Here is a 27,207-nt window from a genome sequence, read left to right on the forward strand (position 1 = left end):
GCTGAGGGGAGGGGGCTGCTCCGGCTGCGGGGGCGGCGCACGGCGGCCGTGGCGGCCGGGGTTGCAGCTGCGGCGGCGCGCTGGGGGCCCGCGTCCGGGGCGCCCCCAGGTCGACGCTGCCGCCGTGGCCGCGGCTGCCAGAGCCATGTACCGCAGCGGCGCCCGCTCCTCCGTCTCTTCACACCGGCCTAAAGAGAGCGGCGGGGGCGACCCGCGCACCGGCCGCAGCTCCGGCTCCTCCTCAGGCCCGGCTCGCCGCACCTCACCGCCGTCCTCCTGCTCCTCCTCGTCGCGGACGCCGGCTCGCCGGCCCCGCTCTCCCTCCGGGCACCGCGGCCGCCGGGCCTCTCCGTCCCCTCCGCGGGGTCGCCGCGCCTCCCCGTCTCCGCCCCGCGGCCGCCGGGCCTCGCCGTCCCCGCCACGGGGTCGTCGCGGCTCCCCGTCCCCGCCGCGGGCCCGTCGCGGCTCCCCGTCGCCGCCGCGGGGCAGACGACTCTTCCCGCCGGGCTCGGCCGGCTTCCGAGGGAGCAGCCGGGGGGAGTCCCGCGCCGACTTCGCCAGGGACGGCCGCGGAGACCATCCAGGCGACAGCGGCAGCCGGGTAATCCCACCCTTTCACCCGGACTCTGTGCTCTAGCCCCCTCGCCCGGGATTCCCGCTTTCAGAAACGCCCGCCGCCCGGACGACCCGAGGCCTCCAGGCCGGGGTCCCCACATGGAAGGCCCTTCATCCCCATGGGCCCCCTCAGCGACGCCCGAACCAGGAGGTTCCTGGTCAGCCCCGGGAACTTCATTTGCACAATAACGGATTCGGGACGCGGCCGGGCGCCGGCTTGGGACGCCGTGCTGCGTTTCCTGGGAATAGGCTGGTTCTCTCCCTCTGTGTGAGGTGTGAAAAAGTTTGCCGGGCGAGGGGAAGCTCCTCCACGCCGTGTGCCTGGTACTTTTTCAGTAGTTGGTGTCCTTAGAGTTGGATGGTTTTGTGTGTGTCCCGCTAGAACTGAGCTGCGCCCTGGATCTGAAAAGGGTGAAATCTCTTTGTGGCGACTTAGGGTGGCTTAGACAGTTCCCAGGGTAGACACCGAGAGAATGTAACCTGTTCGTACTCTGTGTTGGAGCTGCTTCTCCGAAATCGAAGTATGGGTATCTACAGTCGTTGTAATAGGTGCCTCCACTTAACCTAGTTGTGTGGCAGGATTGATGCTCAGCCCTTCACTTTACACGTTCTCTGTGAACATTCACGCCCTTTCGCGGGGGGCGGGGAGGGTTCCTCCTTATCTAACAGCTGAGGAACTCACAGAGATTTAAGAAACTTAATCAAGGTGATGCCTGTAAGAAGTGGAGTGTGATTCAGTTCTTTACCTGGTTCCCAGTACCCTGAATTTAACTGTTAAGTTTCCCTGCTGAAGGGACAGAGCGTGAGGTTAAGAAGGTTAGTTTAGAGGTAATACTGACTTTTCATGCATCTCTCTGTTAGTAGAGCCTCTGGGCAGGATCTGGTGTTTTGGTATTTTTTTTTATTATTAGTTAACCAATCCTTTAAAAAAGGTGACAACGTTTCTGTTTTATTTAGTGGCTCTCTAACAGTATTTGGGTACTCTGGTCATAGGTGAATTGACTTATTAAGATTTTAAGATTTTCATAGCTGAGTATGATAGTCTGAATGTTAATCACTACAGAGAAAGTAAGGAAAACAAAAAACAATGAGTTTCCATAACTTCTCCTTTCTTCTCCAATGCACAACCTATTTGCTCCAGTCTTTTGTCTCAGTAAATGACATCACCCGCTGCTCAGCCAGAAACAGTGATCATCTCCCTTCTCCCAGTCTGTAGGGATAACTTCATCTATCAAACTATCAGCTCTACCTCCAAAATACATCCTCCAAACTGTTGTCTTCCTGCCATCATTCTTATCTAAACTTTATTATCTCTTGCTTAGTTTATTGCATTAGGCTCCATTACACTCCACTTTTGTTACCATCCAGTTTTTTTCTATACCTAGAAATAAAAATGATTTTTAAAGACATCCATTTTATGTATTTGAGAAATATTTATTGAACCCTTACCATGCTGTTCTGGGCACTGGGAATATAATAATGAACAAACCAGTCAAAAACCCTGCCCTAGTAGAGCTTATATTCTGACAGGGGGAGTTGGATAATAAGAGAAGTAAAGTGTCTTGGCATGTTAAATATTAAGTGTTAAGAGAAAAAACAGAAAGGAGTTACAATTTTTGGTAAGGTAGCCAGAGAAGGCCTTCTGGGAAGGTGATTTCTTAATAAAGACCTGAAGATGAGGATGTGAACAGAGTGAGCATCTGGAGGAAGTATGTAGTAATGTCACTCCCTGCTTGAACCCCTTCTGTGACTTGTTAAACTAAGAATAAAAATCCAGATTTCCTAACTGTGGCTTCTGCCTGTTTTGTGTCACTTCACTGCAGTCATGCTGGCCACATTTCTGTTCCCCCAAACATGCTAAGTTCATTATAGAACATGCTCTTTTGGCCTGAAACATCTTCCATCTGTTCTTTGCAAGACTGATATCTCATCATTCAGGCTCCAGATTAAATGGTATCACCTCAGAAAGCCTTTTCTAATCATCTTATCTGAAGTAGCTCCTTTTCCCCAGTCTTTCATATTATCATGTTTTAATGACTTTATAACACTTCACAGTGCCATCAGAAATATTTTTTTTTCTTAACCTGTGTTTGGCTTGTCTCCTTTAGTGGAAATGTAAAGATTCTGGTAGCAGACTTAATTTACTCCTCTGGCCCCATTCCTGGTACCAGGAAATTAAAGAATTTAGGAGGATTGGAAGTATGGACTTTCATCTAAGAAATTGATAATTTAAAATGTGTATGTGTGTGTCTGTGTGTATATGTATATGTGTGTATATATATATATAAATGTTTGTTTATTTGGCTGCACAAGGTCTTAGTTGGAGCATGGGAATACTTTAATTGTGGCATGTGGGATCTAGTTCCCCAACCAGAAATGGAACCCAGGCCATTAGACCACTGGTGAAGTCCTTGATAATTTTTTTAAAATCCTTTATTTTTGGAGTAGTATCTTACCATAATCATCTCTCACCCTGTGGACTATAGCTTTAGAAAGGAGAACAGTTTGAGTGTAGGAATGTCTTGACCCTATTGACTGTTACTATCTTTTACTCTTGTAGAGACGCTCTCCTGGTCTGAGATCTGACTCTTCTTTGGAACAGAGCTTACGGATCACAGTTGGCAATGACCACTTCTGTGTTGGCATACCAGAACGGAGGCGGCTTAGTGATCGACTGGGGTCACCAGTGGAAAATCTGGAGGATGCAGACAGGTAGGCTTCATCTGAGACAGGGCACTTCATATGAGTACTTGAAGGTAGAAATGTTGCTGTTTTCTGAATGATGTATTTGAAAGGGTGGTGCCAGCACTGAAGTTTATGCCCTATGTCCAGTACAAAGTATTACATTGGAAAGAGTGGGGTAGACTCTGTTGCTGAAACAATTATGTAGAAAAAAAGACTTTAAAAGATCTAAGACTTCCCTAGTGGTCCAGTGGTTAAGACTCTGTGCTTCCACTGTAGGAGGCATGGGTTCAATCCCTGGCCAGGGAACTACGATCCTGAGTGCAGCATGGCATGGCCAAAAAAAAAATGGTCATCCTGGCCCCAGCTGGAAAGGGGGAAGTTGAGGGAATATAAACAGTCCCCCAAATTAAAAACAGTTGAGATGATACAGATTCTAAAATAGTGGAACTAGGGGGGTCCCTTCTGCAAAGGAAAGTTCTGAACAAAATAAGATATCTAGGAAATCTACTTATTTATGGCTGCACTGGGTCTTCATTGATGCAATCGAGCTTTCTTTAGTTGCATTGAGTAGGGGCTACTCTAGTTGCAACCCACGGGCTTCTTACTGCAGTGGCTTCTCTTGTTGCACAGCACAGGCTCTAGAGCTTGGACTCAGTAGTTGAGGTACACTGGCTTAGTTGCCCCACAGCATATGGAATCTCCCGGACCAGGGATCAAACCTGTGTCCCGTGTATTGACTGGCAGATTCTTAACCTCTGGACCACCAGGGAAGTCCTTAGAAATCTTTGTTTAAATGGTGTTATTTTTTAGCTTGTCCAGGATGAAATATATATAGATTCAGAAAAGGTTTAGATAAATTCATGTTTATTATACACACACACACACACACACACACACATATAGGCATTAATAGAAAGTTAGAGATCTTTAAAAATGTTTAATTTCAGTTATTACTTTACAACCACTGAGGGCTAAGGAAGGGCAAATATACTCCACAGGGTGTTAAATATAGATTTCAGGTACTAGGAACTTAGTTATGTATGGGAAGTAAATAACGCATTACATGTTTTTCACCTCGCAAAAGTAAAAGAGCTAGAATGGGAGTGCAGGGAAAGCACTCTTTCTGAGAGCTGAGAACCATGTCTGTTAACGGTTTCTGCCAAGTATATTGGGAGTTTTCACAAATGTTTAGCAGTAGCAGTAAATCAATATAATGTTCTTTTAAACTGTGACTCTCCGTGAAGTAGTGCACAGAATATAGGCAGGCAGGTGGGGGACAGCTGGGCAGGAAGTGTGAGGACCAGTGCTGCCCTTTGGTAATATTTACTTCAAAGCTTCAGTGGCTATTCAATGCAGTGAAGCAAGGCAGGACAATCATATAACACAGAAGCTTCTGAAGATAGAGCTTCAAGGTATGTGACTATATCACTTAATTGAGGCAACAGCCCATGCCCTTCTAGCTGCTTCTATTTTGGGAGATGATTGAGTAGGCAGGCAGTCCGAGTAGGTGGTGCATGATGTGATTCTCTTCCTTCCTTAGGAGCTCAGGTTTTGGTGTGACTAGCATTTCCTCTTGCTAGTTCTAGGGTGTCAGCTCCCCTTTCCATAAACTTTGTTATGCATGTGTGCTTCAGGTAAACGATTGTCTGTTTATAAGTTATAAAAATTAAAAAAATTTCCTCTCTGTATTTAAGGTAGTAATTTTCTCCCTTGAATCCTATTTCAGAGAGAGAAATTTATTTTAGAGAAAGTGAGATTAAGGTTCTAAAAGGAGGTTCCAGGCCATTCTTTAGACTTTTTTGCCCTCAGCACTCTTGCTCAATCTGCTTTGTGTCGATAATTACTGTCTGCTAAAACCAGGCCATACGAACGTTGACATTCGCAAAGTGTCTTCCTGACTGTGAGTCCAGCCTTCAGCTAATGAAGCAGGCCATTTCCATCGTTTGTATGTAGGTGTGTGTTTATTTTTTCCTGAGACCCTGTATTCTTTCTCTTCCCATATTCGATCTGTTAAATTTTATACCAGGTTTAGGTTACAGTCAGATTGCCAGGGTTGTCAGTCTCCTCACCACAGCAGTTCTCTGTGCAGGACTGTAACTTATTCTGAAAAGGAAGTGTGAATAGGTTGTGTGAATAGGTTGTGTGAAGACTCTGAGTTTCTGAATAAGTGTAGATGTGAGGTTGATTTCCCTTGTTTATCAGAGTATTCTGCACATTATACATTCCATTCATGGTAGTCTCATCTCCTGACTCCTTCTTGCCTTGATGTAGGGAGTAGGATTTTTCCCTGTTACTTGCCTTAGGGAAAAGACAGAAACACAACAGCTTTCTTCAGGCATTTTGAGGAATCAGCACAGGAAAATAATGGGAAGTTTGAGCTCTGGAGAACCTTTTTTTTCTTACCATATACATTTTTTAGCAGCTTTTTAATTTAGCCATAATTCATATACCATGCAATTCACCCATCTAGAGTGTACAGTTCAGTGATTTTTAGTATATTCATAGAGTTGTACATATACCACTGTGATCAATTAAAAATTTTTTCTTTTTGCCTTATCCTTAGTCTCACCTACCCACCCCCCAGCCTATCACTAACCTTCTTCTGTATTTATTCTGGCCATTTCATATAAATAGTATCATACAATGTGTGGTCTTTTGTGACTGGCTTCTTTCACGTAGCATAATGTTTTCAAGGTTCATTCATGTTTTTACATATAACAGTGCTTCAATTTTTTTATTGCTGATAATTTCATTGTATATGTATTTTGTTTATCTGTTACCAGTGTTGAGTGGATGGATAGCATTTTAGTTGTTTCTACTTTTTGGCTGTTATGAATAATGCTGCTGTGAATATTGGTGTACAAACTTCTGTGGACATATGTGTTGGTTTTTTTTAACTTGCTTAAGGGAATTTGTAAACACAGAAAAAGTAGAATAGTTCAGTGAGCCTCTAGGTACCCATCACCTACATCATTCAGTCAATTTTTTAAGAAAAGAGTTGGACTTGACCAAAGCTTTCAGAGAGAGTTTGTCACTGGACTGTTCTGAGCTGCAGGAGATGGGGCCCTTTTTAGGACTCACTTTTATTGCAGTCAGTTCTCTCTCATCCTTTGGGAAAACTAGGGAAGGAGGACATGAGCTTCTAACAGGCAACCTGATTTCTGCCTGTATTTACACATTAGCGCATTCTTTTAACTGTTTCTATTCCTCCTTTTATTGGTTTTTGCCTCCTTTTGCAGGAGATTGCAGGTTTGGACTGAGTCTTTCTGAGAGCCATTTCATTATTTCTAGCTTCTCGATGTTTAATATTGGATTAGATTTGAGGCTAGTATGTCTCTTGGTGGAGAAAGCTGAATATAGGAGCAATGGATGAACTTGCCTACTAGCCATGGAGCTTGTAATTTTCCCCTATGCTAATGTGATCAGAGACTATGTATATAGATGGTGGTTTGGCAGTGGAGTGACTCAACTCATGGACATTCCTCCCTGAAAAAAGATGTGTTTATGGCTGGCAGACCTGCAAAGTAAAATATTTTACTCTATTTATGTTTGATTTCAGAGATCATCTTTGGTCATTCTCATTCTTTCCTATTATTTCATAGTACATTGAGACCACAAAATTCCCTAAATACTTGGGGAGGAGGTGAGTAACAGGAACCTCGATTCCCATAGATGACATTCTTATAGAAGAGGTGATAAAATTTATCCTTTATAGTCTTTCATAAAGTTACTTATAGCTGTAACCTCAGTGTAAAACTGAACAAGGGCTGTGCTAGTGAATGAGAAAAAGCAGCTCTTTGATGTTCTACTAACTTTAGTCCCAGAAATAGGAAAACAACTGTCATAAAAAAACAAAAGTCATTTTTCGAAACTTCAAAAAAGCAGAAATAGCTCCTAGAAACTGTAGAAGACAGGAATAATTACCATCCTGTAGATAGTAATTCACTCTGAAATGTGAGTGACGTGTAAGTTTTTCTAAGTTGTATGCTTAAAGTGCTTCATTCTTGTTTAGCTGCTCAGTTGTGTCCAACTCTTTGTCACCCCATAGACTGCAGCCTGTCAGTCTCCTCTGCCATGGGATTTCCCAGACAGGAACACTGGAGAGGGTTGCTATTTCCTTCTCCAGGGGATCTTCCCAACCTAGGGATCCAACCCAAGTCTCCTGCATTGCAGGTGGATTCTTTACCACTGAGCCACCAGAAAAGCTTGAAGTGCTAGGGGATCTTTGTTTCTGTGATTTAAATCAGAAACTTTTAGGGGGCAGTAGAAGCTCCCTGGGGCTTACCTGGTGGCTCAGTGGTAAAGAATCCATCTGCCAATGCAGTAAATGCAGATTCAATCCCTGGGTCAGACAGATCCCCTGGGGAAGGATAAAGCAACCCACTCCAGTATTCTTGCCTGGAGAATTCCATGGAAAGAGGAGTCTGACAGGGCTGCAGTCCATGGAGTCTCAAAGAATCAGACAGGACTTAGCAACTAAACAGCAAAAACAGAAGCTCTGTGACCATAATGCCCCAGAAGATTAGGATACTGTATGTGGTATAGAGATCTGAGCTGAAAGGACAGATGTTCCATCCTGTATTTTTACCTTCATGCCTTAAAAGTCTAAGACCTTTTTATTTCTATAATAAATCTAATAGAAATATATAGTGAGATAACCTTCACATACTTTTTTTCTGGGCTCAAGATTAACAAAATGCTTATGGATATTCAGGCAAGGCAGGAAAGAGTATAACAAAACAGACTGTGAGGGAGTTTTGTGGTTTTTAATATATGATCCAGTGAAATGAAGCAATTGCAGAAGCTTCTAAAACTTACAAGAAAATCGTGCCAATTGGATAGATCAGTGGTTAAAAACAATTTTTTTTCCCACAGTGAAACTCTTTTTTTTCCAAATGAAATATTCTGTAGAATTTGACAATATAAACAGGTAAAGTTGGCCTGCTCTAACTCAAATTTTGTTTTTACAGTTTTTGTTTTACACCTTAAAATTTTTTTTTTGGCTATACCCGGCATGCAGGGTGGTACCTGAGAATCTGCATCTCTAAAAAAAGTTCCTGGGAAATACTGATGTTGCTTATTCAGACCAAAGTTTTAGTAGCAAAGAGCTAGTGTGAAGTTGTGTGACCAGGACTCTTTGTAGTCTGGTAGTGGTATTTTCACATCTCTAAGACCTTTGCATGAGACTCTGCATCCCCAAAGTCTAATCAAAGAAAGAATTCTGTCCAGATAGATTAGCAATCTCTTCCATTGGTTAGAGGCTGCAGCTGCATATGCTCTGGGAAAAGGGAGAAGAAATGTTGCATGTATATATGTAGATTTGTTCTGACTTCATGATTACTGTCTTTTGTTCTAAGCATTCTACAGCCCCCTTGCCAGATGTCAGTCTCTCTTAGCCTTGTCTGGTCTTGCTCTTTCCAAGTCCATTATATTCAGTGATACTTGTCTCTTTCCTCAGGGATGACCTGACTGATGATTCTGTCTTCACTCGAAGCTCCCAATGCTCTCGAGGTCTTGAACGATATATTTCCCGGGAGGAGGCACCTCTCAGTCCCTTCTTGGGACAACTTGATGAGGACTACCGAGCAAGAGAAACTTTCCTGCATCGATCTGATTATAGTCCTCATATCAGTTGTCATGATGATCTGTTGCGGGGAACAGAACGGAATAGAGACAAACTCAAAGGCTCCTACTCTATACGACCTGAGGAAAGTAGCCGGGAGGCCAAACGGCCCCGCTATGATGACACAGAGAAGATGCACAACATGGGAAGTGATCACCCGAGTTTTACATCAGGGACTCGCAACTATCGACAGCGTAGACGGAGCCCAAGCCCTAGGTTTTTAGACCCTGAGTTTCGAGAGCTGGACCTCGCCAGGCGAAAACGAGAGGAAGAGGAGGAACGAAGTAGGAGCTTGAGTCAGGAGCTGGTGGGAGTTGATAGTGGCGGCACTAGTTGTCCCATCCCTGGATTGTCAGGTGTCCTAACAGCATCGGAGCCAGGATATTCTTTACATCGGCCTGAGGAAGTATCTGTGATGCCCAAGAAGTCAATTCTGAAAAAGCGGATTGAGGTGGACATGGAGCCTTCCTTGCAGGTCTATGCTGTGTTTCTTCTAGGGTGTCTTGCTTGTTTCTCTCAATATTTTAAAGCCTAGTTACTTTCCCGGGGGCTGTGTCCCTAAGGTATCTTTGGAATATATGTTGGCGTAACATTGTTATGCTTATGAGCTGTACCTTTCAGGACTCTAAGGGAATTGTAGGCCTCATAATGCAGTAATAGAGGGCTTCTGTTGTTATGTATTAGGCTTCCTAAAGGGCCTCCCTGGTGGCTCAGACCACGGAAGAATCTGTCTGCAATGCAGGAGACCTGAGTTTAATACCTGGGTCGTGAAGATCCCCTGGAGAAGGGAATGCAAACCCCACTCCAGTATTCTTGCCTGGAGAATCACATGGACAGAGGAGCCTGGCGGGCTGCAGTCCATAGGGTTGCAAAGAGTCAGACATGACTGAGTGACTAAGCACACAGGCTTTCTAGACAGACGTTTTGGAGAGTATCTATTATATAAAGTTTTTTTTTTCCTCTAAGTTGGCTAGTCCTGTAGGATCTTTGAATATAGGTTTCTCGGAAATGAAGCTTGAAAGCAAAGGGAGGAGCTGATTGAATTTTCCTCATCTCTTTAAAGAGAGGAAAAAATGTGTGAGTGGTAGGACACGAGCAGAAATCAGATAATTCTAATTCTGGATCCATGTCTATCACCAACTTGCTGTGCGATTTTTAGACAAGTCACTTAACCATTCTGGACCTTGATATTTTTTCCTCACTTACGGAAAGATGGTCAGGCATGAGCACTTGTTTTTACTTGTTCTCCTAGGAGCTAAATGTTTCTGAAGTGCCTAAGGGCACTTAGGAAAGTAAGAGAAGACTGATCAGTTAGGGATCAGAGTTTCCTGACTGTACTTCAGTCGTCAAAGTAGCTCTGCTTGTTTTTTTTTTTTTTGAAGATTCATAAAAAGAGAAAGCAAGTAAGCTAGGGCATCTCTAAAGTCCTTTTGAATTCAGATTCCTTGTTAAAGACTACAACAAATGGGCAAAAGTTAAGATTCAATCTGCCTTCTTTTCTATTTCCCTTTACTACAGCAGAACCATCTGGAGAAATGGGAAACCATATCTTGAACCTGGCTAAGGACCTCCCTTGCATCCACATGTATCTTTGCCCTGTTAATTCAAGAATCACAAAGTATTTATTTTAATCTCAGTTACTAGTTTTCTGAGATTCTATGTAGAGGCTAATTTAGTTATGTTTATCTTTGCAGCTTGAGAGTTTTCCCAGCAGTACCAGCTCCAGCCAGGATCACCCTCTTTACTCTGGACACTCATCTCTTCCACTAAGTGGTGCTATTGCTGCTTTTGCCTCAGAGGTTGAAAACAACAAGGGAACTATGGTAGAGACTACCCTGAAGGAGTCTCAGGGCAACCTCTACCAATGGGGCCCCCTCCCTGGGATACCCAAAGACAACAGTCCCCTCAGAGAGAAGTTTGGAAGTTTTCTGTGCCACAAGGAAAAATTGGATATGAAGGCTGAGGGACCAGAGCGACACACAGACTTCTTGCTTCCTCACGAGAGAGCTAGCCAGGATGGCAGTGGTTTCTCCTGCATTCTGAGCATGTTAGCAGATTCTACCAGTACGCAGGAAAAAAGGCGACTTAGCTTCCCTGACATTGAGGATGAGGAGAAATTTCTCTATGGGGATGAAGAAGAGGATTTAAAAGCAGAATCTCCACCAAAGCCCCTTGGGAGCTCTGAAAGTGAAGTTATGAGGCAGAAGGCAAGCTCCCTACCCTCTTCAGCTCCAACTGTAAAGCTAGAATCAATAGAAGAGACCAATCCAGAATATGCCAAGATTCATGACTTGCTCAAGACCATAGGGCTGGATATTGGGGTAGCCGAGATTAGTAAACTGGCTGCACGCACACAGGAACGACTTCATGGCAAAAAGCCGTCAGGTTCCTCTGCTGACCGCCGTTCCTCTGCTGACCGGCACTTTCCTGCAGACCGCTGTTCCTCCGTTGACCGCCGTTTCTCAGCTGATCGGCGCTCTGCAGATCCTCACAGACTGGAGAGCGTGGAGGTGCACCATAGCAATACCCACTCCCCAGAAGTGTCCCGTCCACACCAGGTCTCCCCTGTGGACCCTTACTTGCTCACAAAAAACAGCCCCCCGTTCTTAAAGTCTGACCATCCAATGGGTCATATTGTAGGACCTGAGGTGGTTGGCAGTGGGTTTCAGTCATCTGTTGCAGTCAGGTGCATGTTGCCATCAGCCCCATCTGCCCCAGTTAGACTTCCGCACCCTGCTTCTTTATCTCAGTTTCATGTGCCAAGGGCCTCTCAGTTTGCTGCAGCTCGGATACCTCCAAACTACCAGGGACCTGCCATTCCCCCTGCTTCCTTTGATGCCTATAGGCACTACATGGCATATGCAGCCTCAAGGTGGCCCATGTACCCTGCCTCCCAACCCTCAAATCACCCTCTACCAGACTCACACAGGACAGTGCCAGTTAGCAAACAAGCTACCCGCAGCCGTCCCAACCTCCGTGTGATCCCCACTGTGACTCCTGATGAGCCCAAGCATGAGGAGTCAGTGCTGGGCTCAATTCCTACTGCCCAAGTGCCTGTCCATGTGTCCATCCCATCACTCATCAGATATAATCCAGAGAAGATTTCTGATGAGAAGAACCGTGCTTCCCAGAAACAGAAGGTGAGTGTTAGCTTTGGGCCTCCTGTGCCTGCATCTTCTATTTTAACATAAATTTGTATTTGTCTTTTAGAGGGAGCTAAAAATTTGCAAGGTCCAAGGCAATCTTTAGAGACTGCTGTTATTACCATAATTTTTTCTTTTACTGTTTTCTCATTTGGCCTAAAGTATGGCCCTAGGTCCCACTGTGATTGCTAGACTTCTTTTTCCTAAGTTTATTTCTCTATCTCAATTACCAGCCTTAGTACACTATGGGTAGGAGCTGGGAGCCTTGAAGTCTTCAGTATGACTCATCAGAGAGTGAGGAACCAAAATTGGGTTCCTTTCCTGATTTCCATAGAAATCAAGGAATCTGTGTTTTATCCCAGTGAATTTTAGATCTTTTTTCTGTAGTGATTATGGAGTTTAAAAACTATTGACTAGTTGTTGCTTGGTGACTAAACCAAGAAATAAGCTTTGTTTGTTCTGGTTTAACTTAGAGTCCAGGAATAATAATATATTTTATGACACTTTTTTAAATTAGTTTTTATACTGTCAAGGTTCATTGGGTTCCTTGACTATAGAAAGCAAGCAGTGGCTGGGGTAAAGATATAATAATTTAGATGTTTTAAAGCAGTAGGTAAAAATTACATAGAGGTGAGGAATACAGAATAGAATTTTGAATAGAAAAATTAATATATACTGTTTATTTTAAAGGTACTTGATAGCTTACAACTCACTTGGTTAAACACAGTGACCTAAGGACCATAAAATTGTAATATGTGTTAATTTGGTTTGCTAATAAAATAATTAAGACCTGAGGAGAAAAATAGAAAAGGTGAAATTGGAAGGCTAATCTGATTTTTTTCTAGTTTAAAAGAAATTTAGCTAATCCTTGAGAAGACCAAAAACACCTCTTAATTTTCCATTGTACTTGGGTACCCTGAACTTCAGTGTTTTGTGTTTTTTGTTTGTTTGTTTTTTTGAAGTCTTTTGGGAAAGAGAAGAACTTCCATACAACAAAACCTAAGACTGCAGAGATACTCTCTGAAGACTAGTGCTTTTCCTTTCTTTTACCTTTAAGACCCTAGTACTAAAGTCAGGGCTGACAGTACACAGGGTTTTCACTTGAGTTCCTTATGGACAAGCCATATTTGTTTTTCCCGTTAGGTGATAGTAGTATAGTTGAAAGACCAGAGGCTTTAGGGCATGTATACCTGGATTTAAAATCATCTTACTATATGATCTTTGGTATGTTACTTAGTCTTTTGCAACCTCAGTTTTCTTACTGTGAAAGAGATAATATCATGATTAAATAAGATGATACATACAATGCAACTAACACAGTGCTTCATCCATAACACATATTCATTCCCTTCTTGATGGTTCCTTTTGGACTCAGAACTACTATCTAATAGTGTAGTGCTTCTACAAAAATAGTAGTTTCCAATCAATACAGTTCTGGAAAGGATAATTCTATTCTGGGACTTGAATTGGAATGAAATAATCATCTTCGTTATAAAGTCAGAGCCTCTGTGTGCAGGTGTTTGTACTCTTGCATTCAGATGTTATCTAGTATGATGCTTTCTGGAAAAGAACAATAGAAAAGGGGGGATGTTGTAGGCTAAAGGGTCTGTTACCATTTTTTATTTTGCAGGTTATTGAAGAGAGGGAAAAGCTGAAAAGTGACCGTGAAGCTCGCCAGAAGAAGATGTACTATCTTAGAACTGAGTTGGAGCGGCTTCATAAACAGCAAGGTATCAGACACTCCTAGGCTGCCCTTTTGTTGTAACTTTAGTAAGAGATCCAAATGAAGAGCCTTGGGGACTCTCAAACAGGTTCATTGACATTGAGGCTTCACTTTCAAAAAAATTTTGATATAATTAGACTTATAGAAAAGTTGCATTAGTAGTGTAAAGAATTCTCAGGTGTTTTCCATTATTATTAGCATTTTACCATATTTGCTATATTCGTTTTTCTCTTTCAATTGTGTGTGTGGGTGTGGGTGTAATTTTTCCTGAACTATTTAAGAATAAGCTGTAGAACGATACTCCTTTAATCCTAAACACTTAAATGTGTATCTTCTTCTTTTTGTAAATATTTTAAAATTTTTTGGCTGCACTATGCAGCATGTGGGGTCTTAGTTCCCCAACCAGGGATTGGGGTCTTAGTTCCCCAACTGTGTCCGCTGCAGTGGAAGTGGGAAGTTCTAACTCCTGGACCGCCAGGAAGGTCCCAAGTGTGTGTCTTCTGACTACAAGAATTCACTTGTATAACCATAGTACACTTACCAAATTAGAAAATTAACAGTAATATACCAGTCTACCAATCTTATTCATATTTTATCACTTGTTCCAACGATGTCCTGAAGCAAAAGAAAATTAAAGATTATGCATTGCATTCAGTTGTCATGTTCTTTTAGTCTCCTTTAATCTGTAACAGTTCCCAAATCTTGAGAGGAGATCACATGTTTTGTAGAATGTCCTCTAATTTTGATTTGTCTGATGTTTCCTTATGATTAAATTCATGTTGTGCATTTTAGCACAGGAACATCACAGAAATGATGCTAAGTTCGTAACAGGTGTTGATTTGTCCCATGCTGGTGATGTCAACTTTGATCATTTGGTTAAGATGATGTCTGCCAAGTTTCTCCACTGTAAGGTTACTATTTTACCTTTTTCAATTAGTAAGTATCTTATGGGGGGATACTTTGAGACTGTGTAAATAACTCAGTTGCTCTTCAGACTTTGGCCCACTAGTTTTAGTATTCATTGATGATTTCTTGTCCAAATCAGTTATTGATTGTTACATAGTAATTTTCTAATTTCATCATTCCATTTACCTTAATTGGTTAGCTTTCTACTATGAGGAGGTGCTTTCTACCCACCCCTCCTCCCCCATTTATCCATTTATATAATATTTTACTATTATTATTTATCTTTATGCTCAAACTGCCCCAAATTTGGCCAATGAGAGCCCCTTTAAGTTGACTCCTGTGTCCTTTTTTTAAAAGTTATTTTTAATTGGACGATAATTGCTTTACAGTGTTGTATTGGTTTCTGCCATACATCAACACAAATGAGCCATAGGTTTATACATGTCTTGTGTCCTTTTGATGTATCCCTATCATTTTTTGATTTGTGGGTGTACACAAAAAGATGTTGTATACACCCACAACAGAAAGATGTTCCATTGTGGCACAAAAAGATGTTCCATTATGCCTCTGTTGAGTATACCTCTTCACCAGTGCTTTTAGGATTTCATATATACACTAAGGAAAGAACATAGAATATGACAACTTGGTGATAACAGAAGAGCAGAGAGTGGGAGAAGATGTAATTTCTTGTTTGGCTTTGGACTTTTTAGGAATGAGAAGCTTAGTTATTAATCCTGTGAGGGTTAATTCATGAGAATCTGAAGTTTGAAATAACATCAGATGAACTTACGGTAAAATGTAAAACTCAATGGATGTGTTGGTGAAGGGTCCTTAAATCAGATAAAGTCAAATATGTGAATAATTATTTGGTTCTCTGAAGAGAACAGCCACAGAATGCATGTGTTACAGTTACAGCATATATTAACCTTTTTGGAGGACACATGCACATAAACTTGTATATACCCTTTTAGGGATACATGGAGTCTCTCTTTGAAACCTGTCCATAGATCTTTAGCTAATAACCCCTACCTAAGAGATAATGTAATCACTCAACCTTTACTTCCATAGGAGCATCACCTAAACCGGCCCATGTGGAGGGCCAGTCTCACCTGCTTTTGGATGTTTCATGGAGAGACATTTTATGAGCATAAAGTCTTAAGAATTAGTATTTATGACTGAAAAATGGCTTGTTAATTTTCCTGTGTTTCTTTCTGTTGACATTTGACTACTCAGGGGAAATGCTGCGTAAGAAACGAAGGGAGAAGGATGGTCACAAAGATCCACTCCTAGTAGAGGTGAGTCGGCTTCAGGATAACATTATGAAGGACATTGCAGATCTTCGACAAGAGGCAGAAGAGGCAGAAAAAAAGCAGTCTGAACTGGACAAAGTGGCTCAGATCTTGGGAATTAACATTTCTGATAAATCTCAGAAGTCTTCAAGCGACAGTAGAGAGCCTACAGAGAAGACTGGGAAAGCAGAAAAATCCAAGAGCCCAGAAAAAGTGTCGTCATCCTCAAACTCCTCTTCCAATTGCAAGGTAATGACTCAACTTTTCCATTTCTATTGTATCTTTTATTTCCATGGACTCCTAAAGCAGCCTTCTAACTAACCATTTTCTTAGCTTCCTTTTCCAAACTGTTCTTACTCTTGCTAGTTATTTTTGTAAAACATAGTTTAGATCGTGGTACTGTCCTTCAGAATTTTAGCAGTTCCCCATTGCCTCCAAAGTAGAATTCTGGGCCCTCCATGTTCTGGATCTAGCATTTACACCTTAACTCACTTCAGTCTAGCTTCTAGTCTTCTCACAACTTGAAATCCTTTTTGGTTCATGTTTAGCAACAAGGTCACCACCATGTTGAACAGCCTCAAATTTCAGTTCTTAAATCAGTATTTGATACAAGGAACCACTGTCTCCGAAAAACTGTCTTCTTCCTTTGGCTCCCATCACATTTCTTTTCCTTCTTATATGTTAGCTGCTGTGCTTAATTTCCTGATCTTTGAATATTTTAGTTCTTCAGGACTCAGTTCTAGCCCAGGTCTCCAGAATTCTGCTTTTTCCGTAGGTCATTTCATTCAGTCCTCTGCTGAAATACCATATTGACAACTTTCAGTTTTATATTTTAGCTCAGGTGATTCTAATAAGGTTCAAGTCTGAGTGTCCAACAGACTACTCACTATTTCCACTTGATTGTCTCTAACACCTTAAAATCAATGTATTCTAAATTAAACTAAGATTGTGCTCAGCCTCCCTCTAATCTTTCTTCCTCTGCTGTTTGTTACCTGTCTCAGTGAATGACATTACTGTCCAACAGTTTTTATGCCAACAAGTGGAAAAGCATTCTTAGTGCTCCCCCTTCCTAACTGCTCCACACGATTACAGAGTCTGCCAGTTCTCCATCCAAAATAAATCTCAGTTCCGTTCATCTCATCATCTCTGTTGCCATCCAAGTTCAAGCCACCTTCAAGTTTTTTTGCTTGTACTGCTACTCTCTTAATTCTTTCTCCACATTCAGCCAGTGGTTATGATACTACTTTGCCTACCTCTTCAGCCTCATTTCAAATCTTACTTTTCCTTTGCTCTCTGTAATTTCATTACTGGCATTTTCATTCCATAAATGTTTCATCATCTTTAATGTCTTTGTGTCCTCTCCTCCTACTAATTACTACTCTTCTTACCCTGTGTTCTCACTCAAATTCATCCTCAGATTTCAGTTTAAATTATTTCCCTGACTCCCTTTCTTGATTTTCCAGGTTGTTAAATTTGCCTCATATACACTCTCATACCTTCATTTTCCTTCTTAGCATTTATGGCCTTGTAATTATATTATTACATGTGTTCCCCAATTAGATTTTAAGGTTCAAGGGATCAGGGACCATATCTGTCTCATTCTCCAGTATAGTCCCCAGTACACAGTTCAGTACCTGCCACATAGCAAATAGATAGCTCTCAGGAAATCATTAATAATCCTCTTAGCCTGGAATGATCTTTCTCCCAACTCTACTCATCCACTAAGGCCCAACTTGAATACTCCCCTCCTCGGTGCAGAATTCCTGAATTCCACTGTGATTGAGTCAGACCTTTTTTTAGCATTCCCATAATATATTACTTTGTTCCTTTATAAAATGTATTTCATTCTGTCTTACTGAAAGCATGATTAAACTCATGCCTGATTTCATGCCTGTCTCTTGCACTAAATGAGAGCTTCTTGAGAATAACAGAGTATAACTTATTTTTGTGTTTTCCCATGACATCCGGTATGTCTAGTAGATAGTAGATGGTCAGTTAATATTGGGGTTAGAGAAGAAGATACTCTGTATTCTCTGTCAGCCAAGCTTTAATTTTTTTATGTCTTCCTGGGAGAGTTCTCTTTCTCAACCAGGTAGGACTATTTTCTTATACCAGGACCACTGAGTTCAGGGCCTTTGATGGGAGAAGAGCTTGTAGTTGACTTATACATTATTTGGGGTTCCGCTTAGGCACCAACCCCATGATAAACTATCATCTTGACTTGAGTGAGAGAATGTTCTCTGAAGTTAACAAGAATATGTTGCAATTTGATTTTCATTTCAGCAATAAGGAATGTTCTCTCTGCAAGCTCTGTTTTCTACCTGTCTTTGGTCTTTCTTCTTTCTTTGCCTCTTTTTAAAATGTGTGGTTAGTTTGATTTTCTTTCTCTTAAATAGCTCATTTCATAAAAGTAAACACATGCACATTTCCATAGTTCCATTCACTTAGACACAGTTGTTACTAATGAGTTGGTATTATTCCAAATTACCTTCTTCTGTTCATTCATTTAATAAATATTTCTTGGTCTCCAAAAAAGTGCCAGACAGTGTTTAGATATGGGAAGTATAAAAAGGAACTATGTAGTTGGTGGTGGTGGTGGTGGTGGTGGTTCAGTCGAAAACAGGCTAAGGAATATGGAGTAGTTAGGGAAAGTCTTTTGGATAAAGTGACATTTAACATTCTGTGCCTAGTCACATATCTGTATTGATTATTCAAATACATCTTTTAATAGATTTGTGTTGTTTTTTTTTTTTTTTAATTGGTTGCACTGGCTGTTTGTTGTTGTGCACAGATTTTCTCTAGTTGTGGCAAGTGGGGGCTACTCTTCATTGCCAATGCATGGCCTTCCCATGATGGTGGCTTCTCTTGTGGAGCATGGTCTCCAGGGCACACTGGCTCAGTAGTTGTGGCTCATGGACCCTGGAGTGCTTGGTGCTTGGGTTTAGTTGCTCCACAGCATGTGGAATCTTCCCAGACCAGAGATTGAACTGGTGTCCCCTGTATTGGCAGGCAGATTCTTATCCACTGTACCACCAGGGAAGTCCTATTCAAATGTATTTTGTTATTTCGTTGTTCAGTTGCTAAGTCATGTTGACGCTTTGCAACCATGGACTACAGCATGCTAGGCTCTTTTGTCTTCCACTATCTCCAGAGTTAGTGGGCGATAGTTGCTCACATTCATGTCCATTGAGTTGGTGATGCTATCTAACCATCTCATCCTCTGCCGCCCACTTCTTTTGTCTTCGGTCTTTCCCAGCAATGGGGTTTTTTCCCAGTGAGTCAACTCTTTGCATCATGTGACCAGAATATTGGAACTTCATCATCAGTCCTTTCAATGAATATTCAGGGTTGATTTCCTTGAGAATTGACTGGTTTGATCTGCTTGCAGTCCAGGAAACTCTGAAGCGTCTTCTCCAACACCACAGTCTGAAAGTATTTGTTACTTATTCTTGTAGTATTTCGTGACAGTCTTTCCATGTCAATAAATAGACTTATATAATACCATTTTAGCAACCTTATTTTTATTGTTGTATGGATAACAGTTTAACCAGTTAAATCACCCGTAGTTTGACGTAATTTCCTGAGGATAAATATCATGGAATAGAATTGCTTGGTCAAAGGTATAAAGAATTTTGAGGTATATAATTTGTGTTCCTCAATTGTCTTCTGGAAAGGTGGTGTCAGTTAGTACTCACCAGCAGTGTATGCATGTGCCCATCCCTTACCTGCTGGATATGATCTGTTTAGTGACCCTTGAATAGGACTGTAAATGGGAAAGATTATTGTTGAAATCTCAGTTGTTTCCCTTTCTCTATTTAGTCTTCCTTTCCCCACCAGCCAATATTCCAGGTGCTCCCTTCCCTGATTGTGTCTACTGTGGAACCTCCTTCATACTCACCTTCTCTGTGTTCCAGGATTATCTTTTTTATGTGCCTCAGTCCCCAATATTATCCAGAATTCTTATTTCCTGAATACCTTGTTCTCAGCTTGCTGAAAAATGAATTCATATTATTTATTATTGATCACTTAATGTTGGAGAGTTGATATATTTTAAAAGAAGATTCATGTTAACTGAAAGATGTTAAATTCTAATGGTGACATTTTAGGCAGTTAGAAACATTTTACCCAGATTCCTGTAAGTTATCCTAAATAGATGACTATCCCCTTTATCTATGCCAGCCTTGTTCTCTAGTTTTCTGTACTGGATGTGTCTGTGATGAGAGAGTTCACTATCATCTGGTTTGTTTGTTTTTTTTCACTTGCTTAATCTGTCAATTACCTTTTCCATTTCCTCTTCCCTTCCTAGTTGTCATCATGGTTGATAAACTTAACTAATGTATTTAGTTGTATAGGTAACACATTTAACATCTACCAAAGGTGATACTATAGAAGATTCCTATCCACTCTTGTTCTCTACCTTCCTCCCCAGAGGCAGCCAATGTTTCCATAATCCTGAGTATTCTTCTAGATATTTTCAGATATATAAGTAAATATAATGTCATTATGATTTATTCTTCATAATGACATGACACTGGAATCAAATTAATTCTCTTTGAGTCTTACAGACAGATTTCTCATGGGGTTTTCCCAGTTTGTGCAGCTTTAGGCAGTTTTAGCATAAATATCATCATACGGTCCTATTTCCGTTATTGCAGTAGCTACCTGCTTTTTCTGAGGGAAGACAGATCTAGATTGTCTTGAATTCCTCCTTAGTACAGGTTTTTCCCCCTCTAGGAATCAAAGGTAAACAGTGAGAATTCCCATACTAAGAGCCCCAAGCCTGCTGAGAGCCCCCAGCCAGCTAAGCAGTTTGATCAGCCTGTTGCTGCCTATGAGTATTATGATGCTGGCAATCACTGGTGCAAAGACTGCAACACCATCTGTGGGACCATGTTTGACTTCTTCACCCATATGCACAATAAGAAGCACACACAGGTAGGTATCTTGCCCTCTGTTATTTCCGTTCTTGCCCTCTTTCCCCTCAAACTCCTATACCCCCATCTGTATTACAAAGCTGGAAAATGCAACATTCTCATGTGGGCAGGAGCCCCAGTCTGAAGAATCAAGAGGTACCAACAAAGGAGACATCATCCCCAGGGCTCAGTCCAGGGGACCTGCCTGTAACTAAACACCATGGCAAGTGTAAGTGAGGCTGCTGCCTCTTTTGATTCCTTGAGTACCTGATTATTTGTTTCATTTTATCCATTGCTAGTACTTGCTCTAACATATGTTTACCTTTTCCACAGGTGATTTCCGTTTAAACAGTTGGCAGAGTGGGTGGGGGTGGGCAGCTGGGGGCTTCTGGTCCCCCCTGGTTGTTGGGGAGAAAAAGAAAAGTGGGTCATTGAGATTTTAGTGCTGTGTGTGAGCGCCTCTGCCTCTTGCAAATAGACACTGGATCCCTACAACAGACCTTGGGCTTCAAAGACCCAGAATGAAGCCAAGCAAGATGCTGTAAAGCGCACTGACAAGATAACTGTTCCTGCAAAAGGTAAGTTTCCTCCCTGCCATTTTTGTGGTTTCCTTACATTCAGTCAGGGAAGAGGTATCCCTGAATTAAGGTGCAAGGAAGCAGCATAGAGTGAAACATAACCAATACTTTTAGCAAAGCTGGAATATTGTATTCCATGTGCACAACTAGGTCCTAAAGAAATAAAGAGAGCTATAAGACAGGAACAATCTCTACCCATATGGCCAACAATCTTAACAGATGTTAAACACACACATACCACTCTAAAATAAAACTTTCTTTGTGCTCGCTTCGGCAGCACATGGACTAAAATATGACTTTCTTCACCACTGACTTATGTACTAAAACCTTATTTGAAATCCAGGGGAAAAAGAACAGTAAGAGGTGTAAAATAACTGCCTTTTTAGCTAAGAACTATAAAATATTTTTGAATAGTTGTTATTAGGGGCTAAGTTGAGAAATAGAAAGTTTCTTTGTCTTTAAACTTCTCAGTTTCTTACCTTTGTAAGTAGTCAGTGCTTCTACATCCTTTATATCTGTAGAAGATAAATTTCTAAGTAATTAATACCAACATGAGAGATTCTCATACAAATGGTACTGGGCTTTTGGGGAGTATAATTTTTAAATCTCCTAAGATACTTAGTGCTAGTTGGAATTTGAGGAGAATCAGCAACAGAAATGAGTCTGGCACAGAAAACTCCTGAATTAACCAGTTAGGGGATTAACCAGTTAGTGTTCCCAAAATGTAGAAGGGATGGAGGTCCTGAGTTTAGGCTTTAAGTTGGAAAAACACCATTGAGATTCTAAATGCTCCTTCTGACTTGAAAGTGAGTAAAGTCCTTTATACTGTTAATCATTTTACTGCAAAAGGGAAGTGGGATTTCCTTTGGTTGCTGTCATCTTGGGTAGAAATGACTTACTTTCTTGACTTTGTTCTACTTCTTACAGGCTCTGAGTTTCTGATTCCCATCACTGGATATTACTGCCAGCTCTGTGAGGAATTTTTGGGGGATCCAATTTCTGGAGAGCAACATGTGAAGGGTTATCAACACAATGAGAAATATAAGGTTGGTCTTTGTAGTAGCCTATGGAGTTTTCCTACTTTCTACAGTAATCCTTTTGATGTTGTCAAGCTCAGAGCAAGAAAAAGTCCTTAACACTTCAAATTCTGTATAACCACAAGGAAGTTCTCAATCCTAGTAAGAAATGCTCACCTTAGAGGACCATTTATTTATCCTTGAGGAAGGTGACTCAGAATTTTCATTAAATGAGTTCTAATAGTGGTAGGGCCAAATTTTCTCTCTTAAAGTATTTTGCCCAGTTATTGAGCCTTTATCTTTTCTCTTCCCTAGAAATATGTGGTTGAAAACCCATTGTATGAGGAACGACGGAATCTGGACCGCCAGGCTGGCTTGGCCGTGGTCCTAGAGACAGAACGGCGGCGGCAGAGTGAGCTGAAGCGCAAGTTCAGTGAGAGACCAAAGGAAGAGAAGAAAGAAAAACAGGCAAAGATTATGAAGGAAGTAAAGGAGGACGACAGGGTGTCTGAGGAATTAGAGGACCAGCTTTCTGAGGGTAGAAACTCCCCTGAAAAGGCTGAAAATAGAAAGAGGCCTAGCATCAAACTCCAATTAAAAGAAGAAATAAAGAAAGAACCACCAATATCTTCCTCTTTTGGGAAATTCAGCTGGAAGAAGCCGGAAAAAGAGGAGGAAAAAAGTTTAGTGATCCCAAGTATTCCCAAAGAAGAGATTGTGGAAAGTGGTAAGGACAAAGAGGATGGCAAAGCTGATCCTGGGAAGACAAAGCCTATCAAAATCAAACTCTCTGGGAAAACTGTTGTTGCACATACTAGTCCTTGGATGCCTGTAGTGACAACTTCAACCCAGACTAAGATCCGACCCAACCTGCCCATCCCATCCACAGTCCTCCGCAAATCAGGTTCAGCCACAGTAAGCAAGCCAGCTCCGCTTAACACGTTTCTATCCATCAAATCTTCTGGAACCACTGCTAAGCCTCTGCCAGTGGTTAAAGAGTCTTCAGCTGATCTCCTCTTGCCTCCCGACATCATCTCTAAAGCATTTGGAGGGGAAGAGGTGATTTTGAAAGGGTCTCCAGAGGAAAAAATGGTGCTGGCTGAAAAGAATGAGCCATCACATATACCTGAACAAATGCTACCACCTCCTCCACCTCCACCTCCACCGCCACCTCCACCACCTCCAGTTATACCTCATCCAGCTTCCCCCTCTCCTGCCCAAGCAAATGCTATTTTGGCTCCAGTGAAATCAAACCCAGCTGTATCTCACACTGTCATCCCTGGCTTCCTGGGTCCTAACATTTTGAACCCAGTATTACCGGTAGCCATCATGGCCTCAGCACAGCCTACTGCCATTCCTTCTGATGAGACGGCTCCTGGGGTGAGTGAGAGTGACCGGGACCAGACCCTGTTCTCTGTGTTGGTGCGTCCTCCACCTCCCCTCTCAAGTGTGTTCAGTGAACAAGCCAAAAAATTGGAAAAGCGTAATTCATGCTTAGCCACAGCCAATGCTAAGGATCTGTATGACATATTCTATAGTAGTGGTGGAAAAGGAGCCCCTGAGACTAAGCTGAGTGGTGGTCCATTAGCCAACGGGGAAAATAGAGCTGAAAATTCAGATGCCTCTTCCACTTCTACTTTGAACAGCAGTGCATCCCAAGAGGAGTTGCCTTCAGGTAGAAATTTGGTCTCTGCTCCTATGGTCAGCAGCTCTGAAAAGCCCATTTCAAAACCTCTGGTGTCCCTAGGAAGATTGTCAGCTGTAGAAAATGTAGATTCCAAAAACAGAGGCAGCAGCTATGGCTTCCTGCAGCCTCTGACAAGGTTGTGCCAAAACAGGCCTTATGAAACTATTACCCCAAAGACAGAGACTTTGGCCAAGTGGGCCTCTGGTTCCTTCCAGAGTGATGCTAATAAGGATGTAGCTCCAGTGAGGAAAATTGAACTTGACCTGGGAGACCCTGGGCCACCAGGTGTGGAGCCAGCCTCTGAGCTGTCAGATACACAGTGTCATACCATGCAATCTCAGAAGTTGGTAGAAACCCACCTTGTGGAATCTAGTAAGCAGCAAAGCCAGGAGCTCCACCAACCTAAGGACTGTGGGAAAAGTGAAGTAGAGACAAGCACTGAACTAAAAGAAGAAGGAGTGAAACTCTCTGAAAGGACAGTGAGAGAGGGAACAGATATCAATGTTGGGCCCAATAGCATAGAGGACTCTAATTTGAACAGTGGGAACAGATGCATGTGGGAGGAAGAAGTAGAACAGCCCAACTTGCATAGGACTGACAAAAAGGCTAAACAGTCCAGGAAATTGATAACAGAAAGTAAAACTCAAGGTAAAGTAGTACCTGAATTGAAGACACAAACTGTCTCTTCCACAAAGGCAAAAATAGACTCATTTCCGTCAGAAGTTAGGTCTTTACTCCAGAACCCACAAGATGTGAAAATTTCTGCCCCAGAATTGCTTCTTCAGTCCCCATACAGATCAGATATGTGCTTGAAAGACCATGAACAGAAGCAAGGAGTCCCAGCTTGTAGTGAGGAGTGGCTAGAAAATTCAGCACCAGAATCAGCTTCCAGAACTTCTAGGTACAGAAGCCTCAAACTGAAGAGAGAAAGATCAAAAGACTTGCAGGCTAAAATGACCTATAAACTGACTGACTGGGATGAGAACAAGAATCCAGAAACCTGGGAGAGCCCAGAGAAACCAAAAGCAGAAGCCCTGGAGCCTCGAGATGTCCATCCAGAACTAACAGTGACAATAGAGAGCAAGGCCTTAGAAAACTTTGAAGTTACAGATTTAAAAGTAGAAGAGCTTGCTGCCCTGGGAAGCCTGGGGGATATTGGTGTTGATTTCTGCAATACTCGGGTAGACCCAGCACATAGATCCCCAGTTGCCCTGTCTCAGAAAGTATGTGAAGAAAATTCTGTGTCTCCTCTAGGAGGTAATCCCTCCACTCTCACCGACTTTGAACCAATACCATCCTTTTCTGAGTTTCCCTTAGATTCTCCCAAAACCCTGGTGCTGAACTTTGGAGCAGAGGGTGAACAAAACTCATCTAATCCCAGAACTGGGAGGATCGCTCCTAACATTTTGAAAACTGGACTTCCTATAGAAAATGTTGGCCTTGGCTTGGGGAACCTAGAGGGAACACACCAGGCCCTGGACCTGTTAGCAGGAGGAATGATGCCTGAGGAAATAGAAGAAACATCTAAATTAGAGAAACAAGATTCACTCAGATTGGAATCAGAAACAATTAATCCTTTATGCCTTGGGCCATCTCCTTGCCTTCCAGACCTTGTTGATTTTGTCACACGGACATCTGGAGTTCAAAAAGAGAAGATACGTTCTCCTCTCTCTGAGCCAGGTGACCCTCCTGAGTGTAGTTCCCTGGAGATGGGACTACTGCAGCTAGAAATACCGAATGCATCCATCACGGAAGTAGCAGTTCCTCAAGTAGATGAATATAGTGACAACCCTTTGAATGTGGTAAAATCTGTGGCTTCAGGGTCCCATACAAGGGAACGGGTAGCCGGAGGCAGTACGATCCCTCAGGAAATAGCTGCACAAGAAGCTGCTGTTGATGCGCTCCAGGACCACACGGAATCCAGTGTTCACAGCTGAGAAAGCACTTTCAGAGCTACTTGTGGATGAATCCTATTGGCTTCTAGAAATCAGGTGCCCAGGTGACCCAGGACTAGTTGGATCTCATCTGGAACCTACACTAAGAGATGCAGTCAGCATCTTAGAGTAAATGTTCATGGAAGCTAAAAAATTTACCTCCGTTCCTTTTTTCCTTAAGAAACCAGACAAATCAATCATAATTTCTATACATATCTGTAAAAAAAGTATTTTCTGTTAATTATTATTATTTTTTTTTTTTTTGCCAATTTATTTTCTCCAACTTTGTCATTAAAATCAAATGTCTATCTGGCTCACCACCTAGTGTGCTTTGATTGTATTTTGGCTTTGACTCTGCCATTTCTGGGGGAGGAGGGAGACAGAGCTGACTTCTCCAATTGCTGTGTTGTATTCCCACCCAATTTCTTGGGCAGCTGATGGATCTCTGGGAGAAAGACAAGAAAGCCTGCTGAAATGGAAAACTACTGATGAAGGAAGGATTGTTCATCTCTTAGGCTTTCCATTTGGATGGGCCTGCCTTAACATTGTTTGAAATGCAGTGTGAGTAGCCCTTTTGTTTACTGTTTATTTCCTTGTGGCATGTCAGTCCCCACACTTCCTTCATTCTGTTGCCCTTTCTTGAGCTGGTCCTGCTAATCCACAAACCTATTTGGAAATGACCTCAGTAAACATAGAAGAAAATCTACCAGGCTCATTTTTGGAAGACAACAAATCGGTAAGGCTTATTCATGGCTTAGTGCCAGGAGCAGATATGCTTTTGGGGTCCCTTTTGTTTTTGAAATGGCCTTTGTTCATTGTACTGTGATCCACTGACACTTTGTGCAAATTATTTAGCAGCCATTTTCTGTTCTGAAGAGGTAGAGGATCTGAAGCTTGTTTTGGGATTGTACTCCTTCTCTGTTCCACACTTATATGTATTCCTCCCTCTACCTCTCCCTTTCCCATTTTTTCCTCCATAGTGTGATGTTTTGGGTTGTACATTTGTTCAAAAGATTAAAGATTTATGAGTTGACTTGGACAAGTTTAACTTTATTTTTATTGTGTTAATTACTTGGAATAAATGCATTAATCTCA

At 41.9% G+C, this 27,207-nt stretch overlaps 1 protein-coding gene across 1 annotated transcript; it reads left to right on the top strand.

Moving 5' to 3' along the window:
- ZNF318 (zinc finger protein 318) lies at nucleotides 1–27,207 on the top strand. The gene is made up of 10 exons (XM_070361327.1): nucleotides 1–601; nucleotides 3,176–3,327; nucleotides 8,759–9,398; nucleotides 10,618–12,063; nucleotides 13,697–13,796; nucleotides 15,929–16,233; nucleotides 20,719–20,919; nucleotides 21,376–21,475; nucleotides 22,403–22,521; nucleotides 22,807–27,207. The coding sequence occupies exons 1-10, from the start codon at nucleotides 146–148 to the stop codon at nucleotides 26,113–26,115; spliced, it is 6,828 nt and encodes a 2,275-aa protein (XP_070217428.1). The 5' UTR covers nucleotides 1–145; the 3' UTR covers nucleotides 26,116–27,207.

The sequence above is a fragment of the Bos mutus genome, chromosome 23 (genome assembly GCF_027580195.1).
Source record: "Bos mutus isolate GX-2022 chromosome 23, NWIPB_WYAK_1.1, whole genome shotgun sequence".
Lineage (NCBI taxonomy): Eukaryota > Metazoa > Chordata > Mammalia > Artiodactyla > Bovidae > Bos > Bos mutus.